This window comes from Panthera pardus, unplaced genomic scaffold, assembly GCF_024362965.1.
Source record: "Panthera pardus isolate Hobbes unplaced genomic scaffold, ASM2436296v1 HiC_scaffold_8, whole genome shotgun sequence".
Taxonomy (NCBI): domain Eukaryota; kingdom Metazoa; phylum Chordata; class Mammalia; order Carnivora; family Felidae; genus Panthera; species Panthera pardus.
Genome location: NW_026527013.1, coordinates 59357542 through 59383951, shown reverse-complemented (window position 1 = coordinate 59383951; position 26410 = coordinate 59357542). Strand labels below are relative to the sequence as shown.

Genomic DNA, 26410 nt, shown 5'->3' with positions numbered 1-26410 from the left:
CGGGAGATACAGCGAGGGCGGTACAGCAGACTCCCTGCTCCCATGGAACTTGTCTTCTGGTGGGAGCAATGGCAAGCAGGTGGTCACGTGTGTTAGGTCTCGTGGGTCGCTGTTCTTCCATCAGAAATGGGCAGTACCTACATGTCTTTGGTAAAGCAGCACCCTTCTCCCTGGCCTTTTAGCTGTGAGGTGGCCACCTGACTTACTCACAGACCTGTGTGGTTTGAGAAAGAAGCCTCCTGCCCCCTCTTTGGGAACCGGCCTAGAAATTCAGCGCTTTTGGGTGAGGGACGTGTTTTGGTTGCCATCAGGGAGTGGTGATGGTTGGGCAGTGTGGTCTGGGTGCCTGGCCCCGTGTGTTAGGACAGAAGTGGTGAGGTGTCCATGCATGCGTGCCTTCTCGGGCTCCCGGTTGTCCCCGGAGACTCGGGCAGGCATCAGGCAAATGTGCCCCTTTGGAGGCAGCACAGGTCCCCTCCCCTGAGACCCTGTGTCACTCTAGGCTGAGGCCAGGTCCAGATTGGAGCCACCAGTTGTGCGCTGGAGGGTGCTTTAAAAAGAATCTGCCCGACTTTTGTACAGATGATGGAAGAGGAGGGAAGAAACCTGGTCAAGGTCACAAAGCTGCACGTGGAACACAGAACACTCAGTTTGTAGTACGCGGCAGATGTTAACCATTGTTACTGTTATCGATTAGCTCATGCATTTTTGCACACTCAGTAAGTGCCTCGTATGGGTGGTAATTAATATTTGTGTACTGCTTTGCAGTTTCCCATAATAGCTGATATTGTTTGTTTACTCTGTGCCAACTGCTTGGTGTAGATTGCTTCATTTAATCTGCACAACAGCCCCGCAGTCTGTACCACTAATTATTTCCATCTCACAGATGAAGAAACTGATTTAGAGGTAAGAAGTCCCCTACCCAAGGTCACGCAGTGAGTAAGCAGCTTAGATGGGATTCAAACGCAGGCCTGCCTGACCACGAAGCCCTTAATTCCTGAGCTGTATCACAGTCAGTCCAGGCTCAAGGGACCCCCGTTTTGTGGGTGAGAGATGTGATGCTCAGAGAAGCCAAAGAACTGGGCAGGTCCAGGCCACACATCAGAGCGCAGGTAGCACTCCTGTGTCCCTGCACTGCTCTGGACGTGGCCCTCTGTCTCCTGACCACACAGGACCCTGTCTGGCCCCCTCAGATGGCACAGTGACCAGTGGGCCTCTGGCACCAGAGCTCCCAGACCCGTCTGGCTCCAGAGGCCCCCATTCTGGTTCTGTTGGTACAGGGAGCCTTGCCCAGATGGTGTTTATTCTCGCATGACTACTGTGTGTATATGTATATTTGTTGATTAAAATATTACTTGCTGTATTTTGTAGCAACATTAAAAAATATTACAAATCTCCTACTGCCAACAAGAAGCTTGCCAATGTTTTCCTTAACCCCTTACTCACCAAGTAGTGTGGTTCAGTGGATGCCCTCCAGGCTGGGATGAAGAAATCGGAGCCCGTGAGTCACCTGTGTAGAACCCCACCATAGCTTCCTTGGTCCTTGAGTCACATTTGGGCTTCTCACGTCGCTCTGCCGGGGCTTGTGGTCTTGCCTTTGCCTGCCGCCTTGGCCTGGTCATCTGGTCCCATTCTCCTCACACGCTGGCCTTCTGTTAGGCACTTGGACATGCCAGGCTCTGTTCTTGTCAGAGGCTTTGCACTTACTCGCGTCTTTCCTTGGCACCAGATCGTTTTCTCCAGGATCTCAACATGTACATGTGGTCAGGCCTCCTCATTTGGGGCGGGAGTTTTAACATTATTGTCTTCGCCTCTGAGGGGCCATCGCCTGTGCCTGTGGCTTCCTGTGCTGCCCCCCATGCCCCCATCACTGTGATTCTGTATTTTATTCATTCCTAGCACTTGTCTCCTGACGTGCTTTGCTGATCTTTAAGACACAGGTTTTTAACATCTGTGGGATAGGGTGTCCTGTAATAGGTGGAATGTTCATTTCCTTAGTGTCTTTTTTTTGTCTTTCTTGAGGTTATTTGAAAAGCAGTGTGATTTACAGTTGATGGAGTCTTAGTTTGGATGAAATAGGATATGTGAAATTGTCTGTTTACTTCTTTATTGTCTCACTTCCCATGAGAATGTAAGCTCCATGAATCAGGGGCCATGTCTCTTTGACTGCTGTTTCATTGCTGCTTCTTCTCACCCACGGCTTCCAGAACACTGCTATCACGCAGTGAGTGCTTCATAAGCAGATACTTGAGGAAGGAAACTGGACTGTAGTTATGGTGCCCTCGGCCAGGCTGCTTCCTCTGGTCCCCACGTGGCTGCTCTACTGTGGTCTTCTGTGTGTGTGCAGGGCATGCTCTTGCTGGTCATGTGACCCTCTTCCACAGCAAGGATTGGGGCCTTACCTGCTGTGGCTGCCTCTTTCATGAGCATCACGCATGCCATTAATGCCTCACCCACACCCGTGTAGATTCTAGGACCACTCAGTGCTCTCGCACGCCCTGTCCCTCAGAGGACTGGGGCCTCTCGCAGGGTCCGCTTGCAGAAGGAGGGGTGAGGGGAGCGATGCCCCGTGGTGTGCTGGTAAAAGTTCCATCAGATCTCTACCCAAGAAAGGACCCTGCTATGTAGTATTTGCCAGTTTCTGTGGTGGACAGACTCCCCAGTCGTGGCCAGTTTCAAGCTCCTGTCATGAAGTCAACCAGCTTGCAAAATTCCTGGAAATTTAAAACTCAGCTCTCACGAGCTGGTTCCAGCGCACCACCCAAACCTTTCCGTGCAGCCTGTGTTCGCTGTTGAGAACCAGCTCCGTGTCCCCACCTCCTGGAAGAACACTGCACCTCAGCGCTGCTGTCGCCTCACACCCCACCTGGTGTCCCACCTTGGCCCTCTGTGCAGCTGCTTTGCGCAAGAAATGGGCAGGCTGCGCTGGAGAACTGCCCCTTCGCCTTCCAGTGTGTTGACTTATCTCAGGCCTTCATCGCCGTGGCCGTAATGAAGTGAGCCAAAAGATCCTAAGGGCTCTTTCCGTTTTCTCGTCTGGGATTTTGTATCCACATCCCAGCTCATTTGCTGCTCTTTCAAAATACCCTGTTCTTGATTTCCTTGTTTCTGGTATTCTCAAGTTTTCCCACTAACTACAGATCAGAACTCCTTCTTCTTAACTCTGCGCTCTCCTCTGTTCTTCCCGAGGCAGCGCCAGGCAAAGCCTTTCATTCCATGCTGCCGCCGCCGCCGCCGCCGCCGCCGCCGCCGCCGCCGCTGCCGCTGCTGCTGGTGCCACAGGCCCTTGTCACTTCATGACCAAGGGCCCGCTCCACGCTCCCAAGGGCTCCCTATAGCACTGCAATTCATCCTCTAAAAACACAGCCTGTGTTCCTTCCTGGCCCCCAAACTTTCAGCCACGCCCTGCGATTGTTGGAGCCCCTCTGTCTGACTTCGAAGCTCCTCTCAGTACCAGCCTCATCCAAGTCCTCTTTATAGCCCACACCTTCCACAATGAGCTTACTGCTGCAGGCACACTGGTCTCTGTCTGTGCCTCTTCTCTCCGCACCGCACCCTGCACCGTGTGAGGTACCCCCTGCCTCCCAATACACGGTAGCTTCTGTCCTGTCAAATCCTGCTTCCACCCCTCAGGAACCAGCACAGGTACACCTTCCCTGGGATAACCTGCTTTTGCTGAGTGACATCCTGTCTAGACTGCTCATTTTTGTCTTTGGTTCTCTCTTTTTCTTTATAACAGCTTTATTGAGATACGATTCACATACCATACAACTCATCCATTAAAAAACTTTTTTTAATGTTTATTTATTTTTCAGAGACAGAGACAGAGACAGAGAGAGCGAGCAGAGGAGGGGCAGATAGAGAGGGAGACACAGAATCCAAAGCAGGCTCCAGGCTCCAAGCTATTAGCACAGAGCCTGACGTGGGTCTCGAACTCATGAACCGCGAGATCATGACCTGAGCTGAAGTCGGACTCTTAACTGACTGAGCCACCCAGGCACCCCAACAACTCACCCATTTAAAGTGCACACTTCAGTGGTTTTTAGAATTTTCATAGGTATGTGTAACTATCATAATAGTTTTTAGAACATTTTAATCAGCCCCTCCCCCATCTCTTACCTTCTAGCTATCAGTCCTCACTTGTCCTGTTCCTTCAAGCTGAAGGCAACCACTAATCTACTTTTTATCTTTAGAAATTTGCCTATTCTAAACATTTCAAAGAAGTGGAATTATGCAATATGTTGCTTTGTATGTCTGGCTTATTTCCCTTAGTGTAATGGTTTCAGGTTTCATGCATTTTGTAGTGAGTATCAGTATTTCATTCCTTTTTACGGCCAAATAATGTTCCCTTGATGGATGGACTACATTTTACTTTTCCATTCATCAGTTGAAGCACATTTGGGTTCTTTCCACTTCTTGGTTCTTATGGATAATGCTGACAAGAATGTTCATGTACAAATTTTTGTGGGGATATATATTTTCACTTCTCCTGAGTAGATGCCTAGGAACGGAACTGCTGGATCATATACTAATTCTCTGTTTAACCTTTTGAGGAACTTCCAGACTGTTTTCCACAGTGGCTGTAGAACTTAATATTGCCATGAGCAGTGTACGAGGGTTCTGATGTCTCCATATCTTTGGCAATACTTGTTATCGGACTTAAAAATTTTTTTTAATGTTTATTTATTTTTGAGAGAGACAGAGTAGGAGTGGGGGAGGGTCAGAGAGAGAGGGAGACACAGAATCTGAAGCAGGCTCCAGGCCCTGAGCTGTCGGCACAGAGCCCATCATGGGGCTCGAACCCATGAACTGCAAGATCATGACCTGAGCCAAAGTTGGACATTTAACCGACTGAGCCAGGCACCCCTCTGAGTTTTTGATTATAGCCTTCCTAGTGGGTATGAAGTGGTATTTCATTGTGGTTTGAATTTGCATGTCTCTAATGACTAATGATATGAGCATCTTTTCATTTGCTTATTGGCCATTCATATATCCTTGGAGAAATACCTATTCAGATATCTTTTTGCTCGTTTTAAAAATTGGGTTATTTTTCTTTGTATTACTGAGTTGTGGGAGTTCTTCTCTTATTCTAGATACGTAGACTTTGTCACATGTATGATTTGCAAATATTTTCTCCCATTTTGTAGGTTGCCTTGTCACTTGCTTTATTGGGTCTTTGGTACATAAAACTTTTAAATTTTGATGGAAGTCCAAAACAACTTCATTTGCTTTGGTTGCTTGTGCTTTTGGTGTCATATCTTTAAACTCACTGCCAAAGCCAAGGTCATAAAGACTTCCCCTTATATTTCCTTTTATTTACCTGTATGTTGTTTTATCTCCTACATTTAGGTCTCCAGTCCATTTTGAGTTAATTTTTTTTTTTTTTTAAATTTTTTTTTTTCAACGTTTTTTATTTATTTTTGGGACAGAGAGAGACAGAGCATGAACGGGGGAGGGGCAGAGAGAGAGGGAGACACAGAATTGGAAACAGGCTCCAGGCTCCGAGCCATCAGCCCAGAGCCTGACGCGGGGCTCGAACTCACGGACCGCGAGATCGTGACCTGGCTGAAGTCGGACGCTTAACTGACTGCGCCACCCAGGCGCCCCATTGAGTTAATTTTTATATACGGTGTGAGGTAGGTGTTCAACTTCCTTCTTTCACATATCGAAATCCAGCTCTGCCTACACCATTTGTTGAAGAGACAAATGGGGGTTCTTTCCCCATTAGATTGTCTTGGCACCTTGTCAATCAGTTGAACTTAGATATACAGCTTTATTTCTGGATTCTCAGTTTCTTCCACTGCTGTATACGCTTGGTCTTCTCTTGCCCCATACCGTTAATTATTTAATTTGTATTTATTTGAAACACTAGAGGGACTCCGTTATTACTATTATAATCTTTTGTTGCTAACAAATGTTCATGGTAAACAATTTAAAACACACAAGTGCCCAAAGTGAATGTCCTGCCCCAGCTGCCCCTGAGCCCACTTGCAGGATGTACCCATTGTGTTTCCTGTGTAGCCTCATTGATGTTTACCTCTGAGTAGATACATGCATTTGTGTGTATGTATTCTTTCTTTCTCTCTCTAAAATAATAAAAAAAAATTGAGCTATACAAAGGGTTCTATGACTTTAAAAAATCAGGAGCATTATCCCCTAAACCCTTCCATGTTTGTTGTACGTTTTACCTCATTCTTTCTTTTTTTTAAAAGTTTATTTGCGAGAGAGAGAGAGAGAGCAAGCGAGCAGGGGAGGGGCAGAAGGAGAGGGAGAAAGAGAATCCTAAGCAGTCTCTGCACTGTTAGTGCAGAGCCTGATGCGGGGCTCGATCTCACGAACTATGAGATCATGACCTGAACCGAGATCGAGTCAGATGCTTATCCAACTGATTTACCCAGGCACACCTACCTCTTTCTTTGTTTCTTTGTTTCTTTGTTTCTTTCTCTTTCTTTCTTTCCTTCTTTCTCTTTCTTTCTTTCTTTCTTTCTTTCTTTCTTTCTTTCTTTTCTTTCTTTTTAATGTTTATTTATTTTTGAGAGAGAGAGAGAGTGTAAGGGAGAGGCAGAGAGAGGGAGACACAGAATCTGAGCTGTCAGCACAGAGCCCGATGCAGGGCTTGAACCTACGAGACATGAGATCATAACCTGAGCTGAAGTCGGTCACTTAACTGACTGAGCCACCCAGGTGCCCCTACCTCATTCTTTCTTAATGGCTCCATAATACTTCGTAGAAGATGTACACCATCATTTCCTTAACTAGTTCCGTATTGTTGCATATTTATGTTTTTGCCTTTTTTTGTTTTGTTTTTTTCTATTCCATTTCTGCCCTGTACATGTGGGAGCAGTTTTCTCGGCTGGATACCTGGAAGTGGAGTTGCTGATTATGGCTTTTGTCTTAAAGTCATCTTTAACGTTTTTCCCTCAACTGTGCTTTATGATGCCTTACACATATTAGGTACTTAATAAATATTTACTGAAGTGAACTCTAAAGGGTTTTTATTCTGGATTTATCCCTAGCTTGCTGTTTCATTTCAGTAAACTGTTTTATGACACCCTCATGCCTATTTCACTTCCTCTGAAATGAATGAAAGCGTCGGTTATCCAGTCTTCATTTAGCGGGAGCCGTGGTGGAAGGGGTCCAGCCGGGTTGCGATGTCTGCTCTATGTGTGGTGCCGGGGGTACATGGGGGCGGGGTGGGGGGTGGGAGGTCGCCCCGGCCCTCCAGGTGTTTGCACATCTTTTGGATGAGGCAGGTAGGGCCTGCGGTGCTTCCCTAAGAGCATACGTGTTGTGATGGGAGTAAAACGGAAGGGGACAATGGATGCTTATCTTGGGTGCTGTCAGGCAAGGTCCCATGGAGGAGGGACACTGAGATGCCCTCGAAGGGGAAGTTTTGGACAGGTGGAGACGTACTGGGGATGGACCGCTGCTGGTGGTTCTGGGCAGAGGAGCCGCGCAATGAATGCGGAGGAGGTGAGGAAGGTGGCCCCGTGGCATGCAGGGTGTGTGCAGGGAGCAGCAGGAAACAAAGCTGGAAAGCCGGCAGACGACGTGCGCTGGGCGGCCCACACGGGGCTTTGGCACCAGCCTGCGAGGCGTTGGGCCACCTTGAGAGGTTTTGAGGAGGATTATGTTATTGAAGTTGGTCTGGAGGAAGTGGTGCGCTCAGGGGCATGGATGAAGGGCAGTCTGCATTTCCAGAGGTTTTTATGTTGTAACTTTTTCCCTGTCCCTCTCTTCCCATCCTCACCTCTTCCCCCAGCTGTCCGAGAATGTGGTTAACCGCATGAAGGATCCCAACCAGCCTTGCAAAGCTGGGGAGCCAGCTCCGCCTCCTGCCCCTCCGCCTTCTACGCCTTCTACGGGTGGCTCCTCCAAAGGCCCCGAGAAAGGTATGGATAGTTGCAGGGACTCTGGGGGACGGGGGTGGGGTGGGGAAGCGGTGGCAAGTAGCCTTCCTGTCAGAACAGATTTGACAGCCAGTGTGGCTCCCGTTTGTCTCTGGGTGACGTTTCTGGTAACTGCTTTTCGGGAGAGTGTGGCTTTCTGCGCATGACAGCACCTTTGCTCAGAGCGCGTGTGCCTGGGGCCAGACCGGCTTGCCTCACTGTTCCAGTTTCTCAGTGAATGACAAATGAGGCCGAAGGGCTTGGTTCGGCAATGCAGGTAAGAAGTCGCTGTTGAGGACCCGAGAGAAGCTTTGCCGTTACTGTTTGGCGTGGTTCAAAGAATGACAGGGATTTATGCGAATCGGGGCAGCGTGGGGGAACTGAGGCCATGATTTGGGCATTGGCCTCAGCGTCTCGAAGCAAGCCCTCACGTGAGGTGGTCCTTGGCCCGGCTGCTGGGATGGGTCACTGTGGCCTCCTGGAAGGGCCCGCCAGCCTGCCCATTTCAGGAGTTTCTCTTCCCACGCCTACGCTGGCCGGAGCTCATTTATCCCTCTTCTGTGGGGCCCATAACAGATGAGGACATTTGTGCTTTTCTCTGAATGACTTTCAGCAAACAATGGAATGCGACAATTTCAGAAAGGATATAAGGTGTAGAAGAAATACTAAGATATTACCCCCAAGGAAAGTCCTTGGGGCCGCGGCTGCTCTGTCCCATAAACACTTGTTTATGAGAAGCTGGGTCTTAGGTATCGCCTGCAACTTGTCTTTTCTGCCAGTCTTCCGTATGAGGTTGTAACATTGGAGAAGGCAGGAGCTGTATCCTGTCCACTCAGCGTTTGCTGACTGCTGGCCGGGGATCAGGGCGCGTGTGCCCGGTGCTGGCGCACAGCGATGAGTACACGGGGATGCCTCCCTTACGGCTCACGGCTCTAGTGAGGGGGCTGGATGTGTAACCCTGTAGGGTACATGTATCGTGATGTCCTAGAAGCATGCCTGTGGCCAGGGTAGCACAGAGGAGTGCCTCATTATTTTAGGGAGGGGCTTCAAGGGGAGATGATGTTTAAACTGGATTTTGAAAGATAGAACAGTGGTTCAGGTATTCGCCTCTGCATAAATAGAGGCCCAGAGGTGTGGTACAGCCTGGCCTGTGTGGGGCCCTCGAAGCGATTTGCTATCTCTGGAGTACAAAGTGCGAGGAAAGGGGAGCTGTCAGGGCGGTGTTCAGGGGCCAGGTCACAGACCTCTGTGCAGTGGCCAGAGAGCTCTGCCTGCATACTTGCAGCCAGGGACTCTGGCCAGGCCTTCTACCAGCTCTTCCCTGTATTGTCTGCTTCAGGGCTTCCTGAACCTGCCCTGAGATCTTTTTGAGTATCAGTGAAGGGGTGAGTGAGATTCTTGAAACCCTCACATGACGCTCTTTTACTTTAACAAAAAGGGTGGCTCCCCCGATACCTACAGCAGCTGGTGAGAGAGGGGGTTGAAGAGGGCTGTAACTCAGTACACTTAAAAAAAATTTTTTTTAACATTTATTTACTTTTGAGTAACAGAGCATGAGTGGGGGAGGGGCGGAGAGAGAGGGAGACACAGAATCAGAAGCAGGCTCCAGGCTCTGAGCTGTCAGCACAGAGCCTGACGCAGGGCTCGCACTGATGAACCATGAGATCATGACCTGAGCGGAAGTTGGACTCTTCACCGACTGAGCCACCCAGGCGCCCCACCCAGTACACTTTCATAAACTGAATTAACTGGGGAGAGGGAAAAAGTGATGAAAGAAGTCAAGAATGCCAAAATGTATCATGCACACGTCAGTTTCGACTTCGGAAGCTAAAAGAGGCCTTGGTTTTAGTCTTTGGTAGGTTTTAGCAGTTCAGGGAGCAAGAGTATTGGTTCATTTGTCATTTGGTTTTAGTTGTAACAAAGTATTTTACTGTTTAAACGATTGTGAGTTTGAGTTTCTGAGTGCTGAAGAATAGTCAGCATAAATGGGCTGTCTTGAAGTTGACTAATTTTAAGATATTTTTACTTTTAAAATCAGTGTTTGCTTTTATTTTAGCGATGGAACAAGATTAGAGAAAGAAGTTAAAATTAAATCCTTATGTCACACCATACCTCAGAATAAATGTCAGAGGAAATAAAAGATTTAAATGAACGAATTGAAACCATAAGAGTACAATAATAGTACATACAAGTACAATAAGTAGATTTTCTAAGCACTTCGTCAAGTGAAGAAACCCTGAGTTGAGACAAAAAGTGGGAAGTGTAACTATAAGAAATTAGGCAACTTAGAAAAAATAAATGAAGAATGAATGATAAACTAGGGAATTGTCACACGACAGAGTAGTAATAGTCCTAATATTGAGAGTTCTTAAAGATCTGTGACAACTTAGTGGAAAATGTGCACAAATCATCATAAACATGTGATGAGATTCTCCGCTTGGCTAATAGTGAAAGACACACGTAAAATAGTGAGTGCCACCAAGGGGGCAGGGAAGTGGACAGGCGCCTGCGTGGAAGGTGGGAGTGTGGGTCAGTGTCGCATTCTCTGCCACAGGTAGATATGTTATTTTTGTAGTTATGACAAGAGAAAACTGTATGGAAAGCAAAAGTAATTATGATCAGTTACATGTCAATAAGAGCTGCTGTAAGTAAACAAATAAGAACAGGGAGCCTTATGTCAAAGGAAAAACCGGGGTAACAGTTTACTAATTTTTACTCCCATTTGAGAGCCTGGCATGTTACCACAAGGCACTTGGGTGTGCCCTCCGCACTGGCCGGAGCACAGCCATGCCCATCCTTCTGTGAGCGGTGGTCTGCAAGCGTGAAGCATAGGGTGCTTACTTTTGGAAGTGCCTCCCCAAAGGGTTGAGTGCTGGAGCCTCCGAATTCAGCATGCTTTAACAGGTCTTTGCAGAGGGATAGCAAGTCCTCACGGATTCTCTCCCAAAGCCTGGTTCTTTCGCAGTTTTCTTGTGCAGTCTGAGACTCTGCTGCTTTAGAAACCTGTGTTGGAGGGGAGGGACATGTGGCCAAGGCCACAGAAAGTGTTGAGCTTTGGCAGAAAGATGGTTTGGGAAGGGTGAAGGCGGTGGGGAGAGGGAAGGGTGACAAAACCTTCAGTGTCACCAAGTGGTGGCGACTGTGGAGTGGATTGGGTTTCTTGGAAATTGCCAAGGTCATGGCTGTCAAGAGGTAGCTCCCCTCTAACAATATTAGAGGTGATGCAGGTGGAGTGATAGATAAAATGTTATTAATGTGGAGGTGTTTGCCACTCTTAAGACTAGAGATCTGTAGAATGGGCTACTAAGGGAAACACTGAAGGAGCTGCCCCACTACTCCCCTCAAAAGGATGCAGGTGGCTGGTCTTTCTGCATGAGGCAGAGGAGAGGGTTCCCTCAGCCTTTCTGGGCCGGCGTTTGGGAGATGACCTAGATTCGAGGTAATTGCAGAATGAGGAGTGATGGGTTGGGAACACGGCACTCAAGTGGCTGTGCCTGCTGCTCGCCCCAGGCAGTGAGCAGTCCTGGTAAGAACGAGGGAGCAGATGGCCTTCGGGCTGTGCCTCTCCAGGCTGGCTGGGTCAAGGGTGTGTTCTGTGTCTGTAAGGCGTATCCATCCAGGGCAGTGCCCTCCTGAGCCCTCTCCCAGGTGACTGCCATGCCTTCGTTGATCCCGAGGAGCTGCTGACTGGCCTTTTCTTCTCATCCCTTCGCAGACTCCAAACCGCCCAGGTCTGAGTATGGTGGTGGCCGTCAGCCCTCGGGGGTGGAGGAGGATTTCCTCAAGAGGTAAGCCCAGGTGTCCATTCATCCCTGGCCCTGCGCTCTGATGGAGCGTTCTCTCCTCTCGGGGTATCTTCCCCTTGCCCGAAGGTCTGAGCGCTTATCTTACCCACACTGCACGAGAACCCTACCGGACAGGGGGCGCTGGGCCTAGTTTAAGGTGAAGAAACACCAAAGGTAGCCTGGGAGTGTTGATTGCTGACGTTCTTAAAAATACACTTTAAAAAGCTAGGACTAGCGGCGTGCCTGGTTGGCTCAGTTGGCGAGCGTCTGACTTCAGCTTGGGTCATGATCTCATGGTTTGTGGGTTCGAGCCGCACATTGGGCTCTCTGCTCTTACCACAGAGCCTGCTTCAGATCCTCTGTCCTTCCCTGTCTCTGCCCCTCCCCTGCTCATGTTTTCTCTCTCTCTCTCTTCAAAAAAAAAAAAAAAAAAAAAAAAAGAAATATATATATATATATATATATATATATAAATAAAAATAAAAAGTTAGGATTAGCTTTGCACAGTGGCAGTATCGTAGCCAATGAGGTTTATCTGAGGTGCTAATTGAAAACTTTTCCCAGTACCCCGCCATGACAACTTGAAGTATAGTCGGGGTGGAGGGGTGGGGGTGGGGGGGAACTAGGACTAAGTAGCTGAGTGGGTGGACCCTCTGTGCCTGTGTATGCATGCTGGCATATTTTTAGAGGTAAGAAGAAGAAAGAAAAAGAGCCCACACAATTCTTACTAGTTGCCTAGCTGGACCGCTCCAGGCTGTTGGTGACTTTCCATCCACATAGGCCACAACCACGGAGAGCTGGTTACACCTCTGAACCGGGCCCTTCGTGCCCTCCCCTGAGGCTAAAATAGTGGCTAAGGCACAGAAGCCCTCAGAGTGCAGGTCTGCATCCTGATTGTGTGCTGCACTAGTGACCTGGGAAGATCACTGCATTTCTCTAGGCCTTGGCGAAGGCCGTAACTGGAGGATCTCTTTGACTGGGGTATTGTCAGGATTAAATATGTTAATAAAGCGCTGAAGCCCAACACCAGGGAGTTCTCAGTGAACGTTAACTGGTTGTTATTGATTGACTTCCTCTACACCCTTTAGGACATTGGCCTTTGTAGCAGAGGACCCAGCGAGGTAGCTTGGGGGACCCAGTGTCAGCCATAGTCAGGTGGCTCGATCTCAGTGAGGTCACCTGAGCTGGGTCTGTTCCATAGTCATGGATTGAAACCCACATTCTAAGAATTTCCCCTCTCTGATCCTAAGAGGCCTCTCCAAGAATAACTAACCTGAACCTTTTTGTTTATTTTTTGTACTTTTAAATATTTAAAAAATGTTCACCTAACACATGCTAATGAAAGATTCGGGAAGTATATAAAATGGAAAAAATCACCCATAGATTCATCATCTCAGAATAACCCCTCTTAATATTTTGAAGTGTTTCTTTCAAATGTCTTCTTTCCCCTAGTTTAGGATTATTTTTTCAAGTTATATATATTTTTATAGTTTTTTTTAATAAAGTTATATATAATTTTATGTTGTTTTTTTACATAGCTTTATAATTGTTTTCCATTTGTTACACCTGCTTTGTAAACATTTTGATTTTTTTAAGTTTATGCATTTATTTTTGAGAGAGAGAGAGAGAGAGAGAGAGAGAGAGAGAGAAAGAGAAGAGCATGTATGTACATGTGCCAGGGGAGGGGCAGAGAAAGAGGGAGAGAGAATTTCCCCAGCAGGCTCCTTGCTATCGGCACAGAACCCAATGTGGGGCTTGATCCCAGGAATCGTGAGATCCTGACCTGAGCCGAAACCAAGAGTTGGACGCCTAATCTGCTGAGCCACCTAGGTGCCCCAACAATTTTATTTCTAAAAGTATTGTTTATTGTTTCTCACTTTTTAGATTCAGCCTATTGACAAATCTAAGTGTATATTGGTCTAATGATGATATAGTATACCATTGTACCATATATTCTTTAACTTGACCTTGATACTGGACACTTAAGTTGTTTGCATTTTTCTACGCTATAGTAAATAATTCTTGTAAGAGCATCTTGGTGCTAATAACTTTTTTCTGTCTTTAGGATTATTTTACTAGGCAGAATGCCCAGAAATAGGTCAAAGGGTAGGATTACATTCAGGACGGGAGAGTTCAATGTTCCAAACAAAAGACTGCTGTCATCTAAACTGTTCAAGCTTTCAAGTGGAAGCAGAAGAAAGTGGGGCTTCCCACCCCGCCTGCCCACTGTGTAGGAGTGGCTAGCCAGGGATCTGAACCCGTGCCCTGAGATTCTCTGGTTTGGCACGTGGCTGGCTGATTCCTCACCTGGAGGTCAGGTCTCCTTCTTTTCCTAATCCATCCTGGCTGAGAAAGTATCACTGCATCCCCTTGCCTTGGGGACCGTCACAGATTCCTGATCCTCTCCCGCTGGCCTCAGAGATCCCCTGGCCCCTGCCAGCTGTGTGAGGACGCAGACCTTTTCTTTTCTACCTTCTGCCGGTCACGCCATCTGCATCTCTCTTCCGGCACAGGTATAAACAGGAGCAGGCCAAGGTCCAGGACGAGTTGTTCCAGGTGGTGACGAGGGAACGAGAGGCAGCCACCAAGCACAGGAGTGCGTCCATGCAGCGGGGGGAGGGCAGCGTTGACCAGGACAAGCGGAAGTCAACCCAGTTGGTGAGTGCAGGTCTTCTGAGCTGGCCTTTAGTGCTCTGGCGGCTCTGGGAGGCGGAGGTTAGGTCCTGGAGCCTGATCTGTATGAGGTCCTGGGGCTTGGCTTCATCTCTGTAGAAAGGGTATCTTTTTGGGGATCAGGGGCTTGAGTTCTTCTAGCCCTGGCTCTGCCACTGACTTGCTTTGCTGCCTCTGGCCTGTATTGTCAGTCTCGGGGATGCTCAGGTTTATATGGTGAGGGCTGGATCGCTCAGCAGTCTGGTCCCACTCTGAAACTTCATAGTCGTAATGGGTATGTGTGCCAGGAGAGTATGAAGGGAGAGGACTAGGGGCTTGGGGGCATGCGATAATGAGACGGAGAACACAGTTTTCAAGGTAGGCAGCCTGGGTACGAATCCCAGCTCCTTTCTTACTAGCTTGGGCCCGTCCTCCAGTGTCTGTGAGCCTTGGTGGAGGATTGTGACGTTTGCACACACACAGGATTGCCCAAGGGATTAGGGAAGATGATAACTGTCCAGGATTTAGCATGTGCCTGGCAGATTATAAGAGCGCCCCATTATTGCCGTTACTGTTATTAATACATTTAAGTGATTGGAGACTGTTAGGATTCTTACTGCCGTGAGTGAAGCCTTTATTTCACAATGCCAAAAGTCTCGAAATGTCCCAGGATTGACTAATTCAGGGGCTCACTGGCATCATCATGGAGCCCCGCCCTCCTTCCACTCTGCCGGCCTCAGTGTGCCAGTGCACTCTCCGGCCAGACACCCCCACAGTTCAAAGATAGCTGCCCTGCTCCCTACCAGGTCTTCTGCAGATGGGGCCACCCTCAGAAGAAAAGACTTTCCTGGAAGCCCCCAGCAGAAAGCCTCTGACATCACATTGGCCTGAATTGCATCAGGCGCCCATGGCTAACCCAGTCCTCTGCAGAGGAACGGGGGGGCTCCACTGATTGAAGCGAGGGCTCCTTTCTAGTCACATGGGGCAGTGGGTGGGTATCCAGATAGAATCAGGGCTGACGGTAATAATTCTTCCAGTTCCGTTTCCATGTGGGAAAACCCCCGCATGTCCAAGAAATTCTCTGACACCAGCTGGGTGTCCTACAGTTAAACTCCGTCCTCAGGCTCCAGAGGGTAAGGGCTCAGTGCACAAGACTGCCCCCTTCCCCCACTTCAGACACCAGTCAAACCAGGTTACCACCTGTGCCTCTGGCTGACTGGTTGTTAATTAGAGGTTCCCATGACCCCCTTGTTTGACCGATTTGCTAGAGTGGCTCACGGAACTCAGGGAAACATTTAACTTCCTAAAAGGATTATAAAAGGATTTAGCTCAGGAACAGCCATATGAGAGAGGTCCATAGGACCAGGTGTTTAGGGAGAGGATGTTGACCTTCCTTCCGTGTCCTGTGCCAGTGCACCACTCCCCCAGAACCACTGCATGTTCACCAATCTAGAAGCGCTTTAAACCCAGTTGTTTCGGGGTGAACCTGGGGGGAGGCTTTATTACCTAGGTGTGATTGAGTAAATTGTTGGCCATTGGTGATGGAACTCAACCTCCTGCTCCCCTCCCCTCCCAGGGGCTCAGGGGTACGGCTGAAAGTTCCAACCCTCTGGTCATTTGGTTGGCTCCACTGATAAGCAGTCCTCATCCTTAGGTCCAATGTAAAAGTCCTCTCGTTAATGTAAAAAAAGACACCTTTCTCTCTCTCATCACTTCGGAAATTCCAAGGGTTTTAGGAGCTCTGTGCCAGTAACAGTAGATAAAGATTAAATATTTAGTTCTTATTCTAAATCATGAAATCACAGCAAGGAGGGTGGGGAGAGGGGACGGAGGAGTGGCTGTAGCAGCATCTAATATCGTCTGCCTCAGAGGCCATGGGCTGTGAGGCGAGCACCTGTCTCAGGTGGGTTGCCTGATGTACCCTGGACTCCACAGAAGGAAGTTGGGGACACAATGAGACCACGCGGGACTGTGCCCTGGGTTGTGGTGGGGAGGAAGGCCTCTGCAGAGACATGGAAAGCTGCGGCAGGTACAGAAGGAATTCTGGTTGAGCTAGGCCCTCTGGGAAATATGAACAATGTAGGGTCCTTGCTCTTAGGAAATTTTCAGTCTAGTGGGGAAGACAGATTTAAACCAAAAACTTAGAAAAAGGGCAACTTGGTGACAGTAAGCGTGAAATGGAGGTAAGGTTGATGTGCTTGGGAATGCAAAGGCAGGGGTGCACCTGCTGGTAGCAGACATGACTTTGACTCAGCCTTGAGCGATATGGGGCCCCCAGGCTGAGGGAGCATCTGGGGGGAGACGGGTGTGGAGGAGGTGGTGGGACACAATGAGAGAGGTGAGTGAGGCGTGAAGCCACCTCGCAAACTTGACCCACAGAATAGCTCGCCATCGCTCTGAAACCACGGAGGAGTCCCTGGAGTTCATCAGGATGACGATGACGTGATCTGACTTGTGTCTTTAGAACCCTGTGGCTTCCTGGTGAAGAATCAGTTGCTGCAGAGAGAAACTGGGGTGAGGACATGGTTTTAGAGAATCTTGCAGTGAGTCTCTGAGGGGCAGGCAGGTTGTCACCCCTCGGCAGGGTGCTGACAGCCAAGTTGAAAGGACCCTCGTTCTGGAGATGAAGGGTTAATCAATATGGCATGAGCAAACCAAGTTGGCCACGTGGGACAGTCACCTAGCATGGAAAATTGCAGCCTACACATGTGGTGTCTCTTCATTCTCACCTGGAATGTGTTAATTATGATGAAAGGGAATTCACAACTTCCCTTCTTTCTCCTGTAAAGGAGAAGGCTGGGTCCCCGCCTCCTTGAGACTGTCCTTGGAGGAGAACCTTTACAAGCGGGAAGAGGTTTAAATGACCTTCACCACAGGTGTGTGGGTTTTCTTTTTTAATAAAGGAAAACTTTCAAATAAGATGCATTCTACGCCCCCCAGTTTCTGGATGGATAATGCTCTTCTGAACCTGAGTTCTTAAGGAAGAGCAAAGCAAGTGACTTCCTTCGTTTTGAAAATGTTGGTTCACTACTTTTGTGGGTGTTCCATTTTTTGGCTGTCCAGCATCCATCTGTCCATGCAGTTAGTGCCCTGTTTTCTTTTGGGATTTACCCGTCTCCTGTTGTGTGTTATCTCGGTGGGATTGCAATTCCAGTGCCCAGCTTCCTTGATGGAAGCTAGATCTCCTTTCTCCCCTGGCCTCGAGATAGCCAGGGCCCAAGGGCAGCCAGTCGAACCCTTTTTCTGAGGCCTTTTTGTTTTGAGTGAGTGCGGAGGTCGGGGTAGGATTGCTCACTGTAGCCGAGGGTTGCTTGTGAAGACCTTCATCTAGCGAGGCTGTCTTGCTGTCTCCCGTACCTCCACGACGCCCACTCGTTTCTGTCTGGCTCTCCTGCCTTCTTTAGGATCGAATCACCTGCCGATTACCTGCGGTCAGCTCTCCTTTGCTTGAGTTAGCTGGAGTTGGTTTCCGTTGATTGGTACTGTAACAGATGCAAGGGGACACACGAATGTGGTTTTGAAGGCTTCAACCAGTCAGTGCTCAATGCGAACAGAGGAGAAAGGAAGTTAGGACCGGGCCCTGTTTTGTATGTCAGCAGGGGCGTGAGGCACTCACCTTGATGCTGAGCGATGCCACAGCCATCACTTCCATTTGGGTTGTTGTGGTTGGCAGGGACTTTTAGTGGAGATAATTCCTTAAAAAAATTTTTTTTTTAAACACTTATTTATTTTTGAGACAGAGACAGAGCATGAACGGGGGAGGGTCAGAGAGAAAGGGAGACACAGAATCTGAAACAGGCTCCAGGCTCTGTGCTGTCAGCAAAGAGCCCGACGCGGGCCTCGAACTCACGGATGGTGAGATCATGACCTGAGCCGAAGTCGGACACTTAACTGACAGCCACCCAGTCGCCCCAGATAATTCCTTTTTTTTTAAAAAAAAAGTTTATTTATTCTGAGAAAGAGAGAGAGAGAGAGAGAGCGAGCACGTGTGTGAGTGGGGTAGAGGGAGGGACAGAGAGAGAGAGGCAGAGAGAGAGAGAATCCCAAGCAGGCTCCACACTGGCATCGTGGAGCCTGATGTGGGGCTCGAGCTCACAAACCGCGAGATCATGACCTGAGCTGAAATCAAGAGTTGGACACTTAACTGACTGAATCACCCAGGCTCCTCGAGTGGAGATAATTTCAAAACTGGGCTTGTGCTTTAGAATATTTAAATAAAAGGAGAAAGAAGAACCTGAACAGAAGCATAGAGAATTTTCTTTTCCTCATCCAAGTCTTCCACATGTGCAGATTGAAGGAGCCTGGTGGTCAGAGCACTTAAGGTTCTAGTGTTTGGATCACAGCACATCCTCCCAGCCTCGGGGCCAGGTTGGACCCGGAGGCGGGTGTGATATGGTCTCCGGCTATATGAGCTGGCCTCCTACTTCTTTCTCCTTGGTGCCTTCTCTCTCTGCCTAGTGTCCTCAAGCCCTGCACCCTTGAACCTGTAGCCTTGTCTGGAGGACTTTCTTTCGAGTGTGCTGAGTTCAGTTTGACATTTAATGTGCTCTCCTGCCCTCTCTTTTGCCTCTGACTTTTACAATATTGATTTTTTAATCTTCTGCATGAGGGAATAATTCAGCTCATTATTAGGAAAAGTTCATAAAACTAATGATGAGGAAAGATAATAATTTTTATAACCTACTTCTGATGACAGAAGTGTTCCCATTTCCTATTGAGTAGTAGGGGGCTGTTTTGGAATATATTTGTACGTGTTTTCTGTCACTTGAAGACTGGTAGGGTCCCAGATATCATTGGGGTGAAGGCCCTGGGGGGTCATCGGAGCCCCTGTTAGTGATGTATGCTTTCCTTTGAATTGGGGGAGGATGTTTGGAGTCCCAAATGTTCTAGAGAGAAATCAGAACAGAGTAGTTTCTTGGGCTGAGTCTCCTGATGGGCAGAGCTCTACTGTAGGGGAGAATGAGATTTATGACCTTGCCTGTTGGATTCCTGACACATTATTAGGTATGGGCTTGCAGTATACCTAACAGGAAGCAAAAACTTTCATTTCATTTCATTTCTCTTTTGGTGAGTGATTCTTTCATTATTTTCTATCTATATTCTCTGTGTGCCTATTATGTTAGGCCCTGGGTTCATTTCTTGATAAATGGAAATAAATGAGAAACAGCTTCTGATCTTGAGAAGCTCTGTTCATTAGGGGATGTAAATATTCTCGGAAGTGACTGGACAGCGTTATGGTGTCCGACCAAAGGGACAGGGGGACACTAGAGGAGGAAAGAGGCAGTGACAACGGCCTCTTCCTGGCGGGTCAAGAAAGTCTTCTGTGGGGAGGTCACCCATGGGCTGGTTCTTGAAGACTCAGGAGAGGCTCTCCTGGTGGGGAAGGCTGAGAAAAAGTGTTGCTCATGAAGGGTGAAGCTAGAGTGGAAGCCGGGGGTGGGTGGGGACATGCCGCCTGGCCACTGCGAGTAGGGTGTGGCAGGCAGGTGTGCGTCTGGGATGCAATTCTGCAAGTCTGATGGTGACCTTCCAGAGAGGGTTTTCTTACTCCTCAAAAGAGATGCACAAGGAGAGAATTTTTCTTCCACTGGACGGTGGATATGGGGAAAGGCCTGAAATAGCGGATGAAGAAGTTGGGACCAAATCCTTCTTCTTCTGGACAGAAGCTGTGAGTGCTTCTCTGCGTGGATGTGGCCCCTCACCTGAGGACTTGCCCAAGAATGGCTGTCCTGCTCGGCTTTCCAGTTTGCGGCGGCAGTGGGTTGGGGGTGGGGGGGGGTTGATCTTTTTATTGTTCAGACTCTCTAAGAAGCTGCCACGTAGGTCTCTGAAGTCTGTAGCCAGGATTTGAGGAAAATGTCAGATTTGGAAGTTTTTGAGTTGCAGGTTTCTGAACTCCTGAGTGAGGTGGACCATTTATTTTGGTTTCATTATAGCTACACCCCTTCTTCCTAGTTCCCCCTCCTACATCTTCGTCAGTCTTGTTCCTCAGCTTACAAGCTCCTTGAGGATAGGGGCTGTGGCAAGATCATTTTGGTCTCCTCAGTAGTGCTCAGCGAATTTTAGAGGCACAAGGATGGTTAGGGAATGGCAGAGCTCAAGTGGATGAGGGGTGCGGGGCAGTGCCCCCTGCAAATAGGTGGAAGCAGGTATCCGGATAGCAGCTCACAGGTCTCTCCTTTTCAAACAATAAAACAGATGCTCACAAAACCTAGCAGCCTTTCAGTGTCACGATCTCTTGGAGTCGACTAGTTTACGTGACTCCTAACCAGAGACTTACAGACTTTGGGTTTAACTTGTGTGGACAAAGGCCGAGGGTGGGCTGGTGACTCAGGCCCGGGGTCAGGCCGCACTCTAGCTGATAATGCAGCTGAGGAGGCCTGACGCCTGGGGGCAGCGACTTGGCATGGCTGTTTGTTTTAGAACTTTGTGGCTCGGGACTCCGGTGGCCTTGTCCTGACACTTCCTCCAATTTGAGCTACGGATAGAGATCCTGAGTTCCCATGGAGATCTGTTTGTCAGCACCTAGATGGTTGGTAAAAGCCATCATCTGAAGAGAAAAAAAAAATGGGCATGTCATCCACAGCCCCTTTCTTTGCTTCCCTAAATCTTGCGGTCTGTTTTTTTCTAGATTAGATCAGGGATTGACACACTTTCTCTGTAAAGAGCCAAAGAGTAAATATTTTAGATTTTTGCAGGCCACATATGGCCTCTGTCACATATTCTTTTGTCATTGTTGTTTTTACGGCTCTAAAAAATGTGAAAAAACCAAAAACCACAAAACATTCTTAGCTCAGAGGCCACGCCAAAAGAGGTGATCGGTTGGATTTGTCTGGTGAGCTGTAGTTTGCTGACCCCTGGGCTCGACAGTGCAGCTCCAAAGATTGTAATTTTTTGAGTCTGTCTGAGTCATCAGATGCCGCAGGCAGCTGGGGGGCAGTGGTGCTGATGCTGATCCTGGTTCCTCACTGGTTACTGTTCCTGTGAAAAGTTTCACAACACAGCGGTACCTGATAGTTTCAGTCTTCCGATTGGTGAAATGAGGACTTTTCTGGAGACGGTGCGGTGAGCTCTTTGGGAAGACTCATGCACTTTTACTTTAACTTCTGATTCTTTTTACATTTGGCATTTTTTTAGAGTTTCCATTTCTCTATTGAAATTCCCCATCATCTACACGTTGTCCACCGTTTCCTGTGGATCCTCTAAATGCATTTATCATAATTGTCTAAAGTTTCTGGTAATTCTGACATCTGGGTTATCTCTGGGTTTGGTTCAGTTGATTATTTCCTCTCTTGATAATGGGTCCCATTTTCCTACAGCTTTATGTGCCTTGTAATTTTTTATTGATGCTGGACATCATGCAGAGAAGAACAGTAGAGGCTGAGGAAAATAGGCTTTATGCCCAGAACTGGCCACTCTTCTTCTTTTGACCGGCCATTAGCGTGGGATGCTGGGTACATTTAGTCTGTATTTAAGCAGGGCGTGGGCTCTGTTGTTTGGCTTCAGACTCTGTGAGGGTAGGACCCAAACCTGTTTAGGAGGGCTTGGGATCTGGGTAGCACAGGGTTTGTCTGTGCTGTCCTGTTTTCCCATCAGACTTTTGAGAGGCCCCGCTTTTCTCACCCCAGGGTGCTTCCTTGCACCTTCTCCAGTGGCTGGCGGCTGCTGGGCAGTGCTTGGTGTAGGGCCTGGAGCACCATGGGCTTCTCTCCATCTTCTGCTGGCCCTGTGCGCCTGTGCCTCGGGGGTCCATGGAGGGTATTTCAGTCACTTTCCCTGCCCTGTCCCCAGGACTTTCAAACAGTATACATAAGGAGGAAGAGGCTCATAACTCATGCCACCTTTATTTCACTCTTCCCTTTGGTTGTCATCATTTTATTTTTTAATTTTTTAAAAGTTTATTTATTTTTGAGAGAGAGTGAGCGAGAAAGAGCGTGAGCTGGGGAGGGGCAGAGAGGGAGAAAGAGAGAGAGAGAATCCTGAGCAGGCTCCATCTCGTGACTGTGAGGTCATGACCTGAGCTGAAATAAAGAGTCAGATGCTTCACTGACCGAGCCCCCCCGGGTGCCCCCAGTTGTCATCACTTTGAAGCACACTTCACACCCCAAGGAAAATGAAAAGGGCACAGTAGCATGACTGATTTTGCCTCCTCCCTCGATATCCGGCCCGTATGGGTACTGCTGTATGTAGTCCTTCCACTGGGCAGGCGGGCCGTCCACAAGGCACGAAGGACGTTCACGGAGCCCACCACCACCACGCCCCATTTGCAGCCACATTCACTCAAAGAGCAAGAATGGGTGTATTCAGAATGTTAGAGAATTAGAATAATTGGAAGGGCAGCTGAGGCTTCTTGGGTTCCTGCTTTCTTCATTAAGGGCCAATTGAAAACTACCTGGCCTTGTGGCCATATGGTAGGATGATTTTTAGAGACAGGAAGACTACAGATAGGCTTGTATGGAAACCGGTTCAACCATATTTTTAGCTGGTTACACACCAAAAAAAGGAACTTTGGTTTATTTCTCATGTATTTTCTACAAACTGGGGGGGGGTGGGGGGTGGGGAGGGCATAAAAACCAGTTGGGGACTACGAGCCTGGTGCGTAAGTTCAGGGCTGGCCCCCAGTGCATCAGGACCGGATCGCGGTGCTTGTGGGTGGTTGGTGTGGATCGACTGGTGGAGCCACTGATGGAAGATGCCCGGCACCCAGGAGCTCCAGGAAGTAGAATGTTGCTCTAGACTAGCGAAGTGGACAGAGCTGTGCCCAGATGAGCCCATCCCTGGGGTCCCTTCACTCGTCTGTGCTGTTTCCTTCCAGAGATAGAAGTGGGGCAGACAGGGTTGTGCATTGTTGGGGCACTTCAGCCTTCTTCTCTTCTCTGTTTCCATCCGTGGGCTTACGACATGGGGTTGATGTGAACTGATTCCTAGAACAAACCAGTCATGCAGGCTTCTGGAGAGACAGGCTGGAGTAGTGTGGAGGTGGGGGGCTCACGGAAACACCCTGGTGATGGGCAGCTGCCTGGGGCTTCCCACCTGCATGGTATGGAACGCGGGCCCTCCGGCTCAGCATCACTACTTTTTGTCCACCTGGCTGTGTCTCAGGATCACCTGGGAAGTTGGCAAAAATACACAGGCCAGACACAACCGGATCAGACTCTTTGTTTCTGTGGCCCTGGAATCTGTATTTTTAACAGCCTCCACCTGATGCTGGGGGGGTAGGCCCAGAGCCGGCTCCTGGACTAATGTTGGGAGCCGGGTACCCCACGGAGGTTGTGCTCCTCTTGCCGTTTGGGCCCCTGAGTGATGGGCAGTGTTCCCACTGGTGCCGTGGCTCCCCACGGTACTCGAGGGCAGGGCTGTGCTAGTTGAAATGTGCGGCAGGTGACTAATAGCTCCCATCCCCCATGCAGCTCGCTGCCTACATGGATGCCTTTATCAGACTTCCTGGCCTCAAAGGACAGCAGGAGCTCTTTTGCTGAGGATAGCTAGGAAAGCGAGTTGGCTCTCTGCTGGTACTGTGCCCTGGCAAGGGTCAGGTGAGCTGGGGTTGGTATTTTGGGGGACAGGTGATAAGAAACTGTTGCCAGAGCAGGCAGTGACAGCTTCAGGGCATGAGTGATGTCAGACTCCCGGCGATGACATGGACTGTGTGCGAGAGCTCGACTCTTAGTTCCTTGCAGCAGCCACCCGTGTGATATCTGAGGCAGGTGGCAGGAACAGGAAGAAACCTTCTCAAGGCACGTAGACCCACTAGCTGGCTTGTGCCTGGGAGGGCTACTACGGTCTAGTTGCTTCTTGGGTCACTGGTCCCCCAGTGAGCCCAGGGGACCTGAGGGTTGAGCTCCTGGCATTGCCCCTGAGACGTCTGTGAGGCTCTTGTTTACTGTCCACCTCATTAGGTGCATTGCGGTGGTGTCCTTGGGGGCGGAAGAGCCCTGTTTTTCCCTCAGCCGTTGGACACATTTTTAACCACTGGGAAGGTGGTGGCTATCCTGGCAGTGAGAAGGAGGAAGGCCAGGGTGAGGGCACATTTGACGAGGTGGGGTTGAGGGGGCCAAAGGGACCAGGGGGGTTGTCTGGACATGGTTACCAGGGTGATGCCAGCTGAGCAAGGAGACGATGACTAGCAGTCTCCAGCTGTTTGAGTCCTAATAGAAAGTGGGAGATGCGTGGACTCCTTCTCTTTAAAGAAAGCTATTGCTCTGTGGACTCCTCAGATTAGAATGCAGGGATTTCAGAATCTGTTCCGGAATGGCCCTCCTGCGGGAAGGGAGATCCCAGCCCTTTGGGGTAGTGAGGGAGGGGCATTCAGTCCTCTTATTTCAGAAGTTGGGATTCCAAGTGGGTTTTGCACCCCGGGCTGATGAGGATTTTGTGCAGCTTCCTCCCCTTCACCGCGTCACGGATCTGCAGATGCCTTCAGTTTTCCCTTCCTGGCTCTGGTGCGTGGCTCAGGTGACCTCTGCTGTGTGCTGACAGAAGCTGGAAATCCTCATTAGCTGCTAACTTTGTTAGGCAAATGGCTGATTGCAGTTCCATTCCTGGTGTCATTGCTTCTAATTAGCAGATCGCATGTCTACGAAAATGTCTCTTAGCACCAGGGATGAGCTAAAGAGGCTGACAGCTGGGGCTGGGATCTGGAGAGAATTGTGAAAGAAGCTTTTTCTCTTAAGCCTCTTGAGGGACTCTGCTGTCGACCTCAGCCAGGCTCCTTGGCCTCTGTGTGCCCGATGGGTCCCAGGGGATCTGGGCCCTAGACTTCCTTGGAAAAACCCAGCAGTGGGTGGGTGGGGGGAGTGACGTGAGCCACCTGACAGGCATCGCAGCGGCAGGTGGTACCTTGCTGCCCTCCTGCTTTGTGTCTTGTGAGAAGCCCGGGACCTGGCTGAGAGTTCAGGGCTTTGGTGTTTTGAGCAGGTCTTGGGCACCGTGGGCAAGCCTGAAGTTGCAGGGAATCCTGAGTCGAGGACGCGGGCTGGAGTTGGGTAGTCTGTGCTGGCAGTGCCGGCCTCCGAGAGGGCGCAGGTGCCTGCCTTGTACCCACGCCACTCCTCCTCTTCTCGAAGCAGTGCCGCCCCCCCCCCCCCCCCCCCCCCCGCCACTCGCTCCCGCCTGTGGACCGAGCGGGGCTGGCCCTACAGCCCTAACTGATCTTGGCAGTAGCATGGTTTCCTTTTCTGTCTTGCTTGAGTGAAATCGGGCTGGCGCCTGCCCACTTCTGTGCATGCCTCTAGGACGCCAGCAGGGCTGTGGAGAGGGGAGGGTCATGGTTTATTTTAGGTCTCTTTATGTGGTTTATGCACAGAGTCTTTGAGGAGCTACCATTCTGCCTTTTCCTTTCTCCGAAAAAAGGTTTTAGCTTTGTCAATTAAGCAGATTGTGTTTGCATCCTCGGGTAGACACCACTGCTGGCCACTGGCAAGGTGAAGAATTGCAAAGGGGTTGTTTGGCTGACACACGTCAACAAGTGGGACCGCGGAAAAGTCTCAGACATTTCCCCCTTACCTCAGTGTCCACTCAGTGGCTGAGCGAGGTCCCCGTCTCAAGCGTCTGAGCTGTAAGATGTGTGCTCTTGGATGGAGCAACATGTATGTCAGTCAGGAGCAGTTTGGGCCGTAACAGAAGCCCAGGTGGCAGTGGCGTCAGCAGTGGGGGTGCGTGTGTGTGTTTATTTCGTGACTAAGAAGTCTGGGGGCAGATGGCCCAGGCAGATGCCGCAGCTCAGTGCCTCAGGAGAGAGCCATTGACCTCCTTTCCTTTTGATCTACCATTCTCACTGCAGCTCTCCTCATGGCCTCAGGATGGCTACCGTGTCTCCAGACATCACATTAGTTCTCCAGGCAGGGAGAGGGAAGGCCCCAAAGCCTTGTCCTCGTGAAGTTTAATTTTCTATAGGAGGGACCCCTCTCTGAGGACTGTCACCAGCACAACTGTGTCACAGGGCCACCTCTGGCTAAAAGAGAAGCCGAGGTAGTAATTTTAGCTGGGCACCTGACCGCCCCCAGAAATCTGGTTTGTTTTTCAAGAAGGGGCTGAATGCTGGTCAGGTGGCTAGTGGCACCTTCTGTAGTGTGGCAATGTAGA

The 26410-nt window shown here is 49.3% G+C and overlaps 1 protein-coding gene across 4 annotated transcripts in view; it reads left to right on the top strand.

The window, feature by feature from the left end:
* The window catches only part of CHCHD6 (coiled-coil-helix-coiled-coil-helix domain containing 6), a 249528-nt gene that overhangs the window by 12557 nt on the left and 210561 nt on the right, over window positions 1-26410 (top strand). For all 4 annotated transcript variants that reach the window (XM_019430966.2, XM_019430967.2, XM_053898473.1 and 1 more), the window contains exons 2-4: window positions 7763-7892; window positions 11605-11677; window positions 14188-14332. In XM_019430966.2, coding sequence (XP_019286511.1) covers window positions 7763-7892; window positions 11605-11677; window positions 14188-14332 — 348 coding nt within the window. The remainder of the gene's footprint in view (window positions 1-7762; window positions 7893-11604; window positions 11678-14187; window positions 14333-26410) is intronic.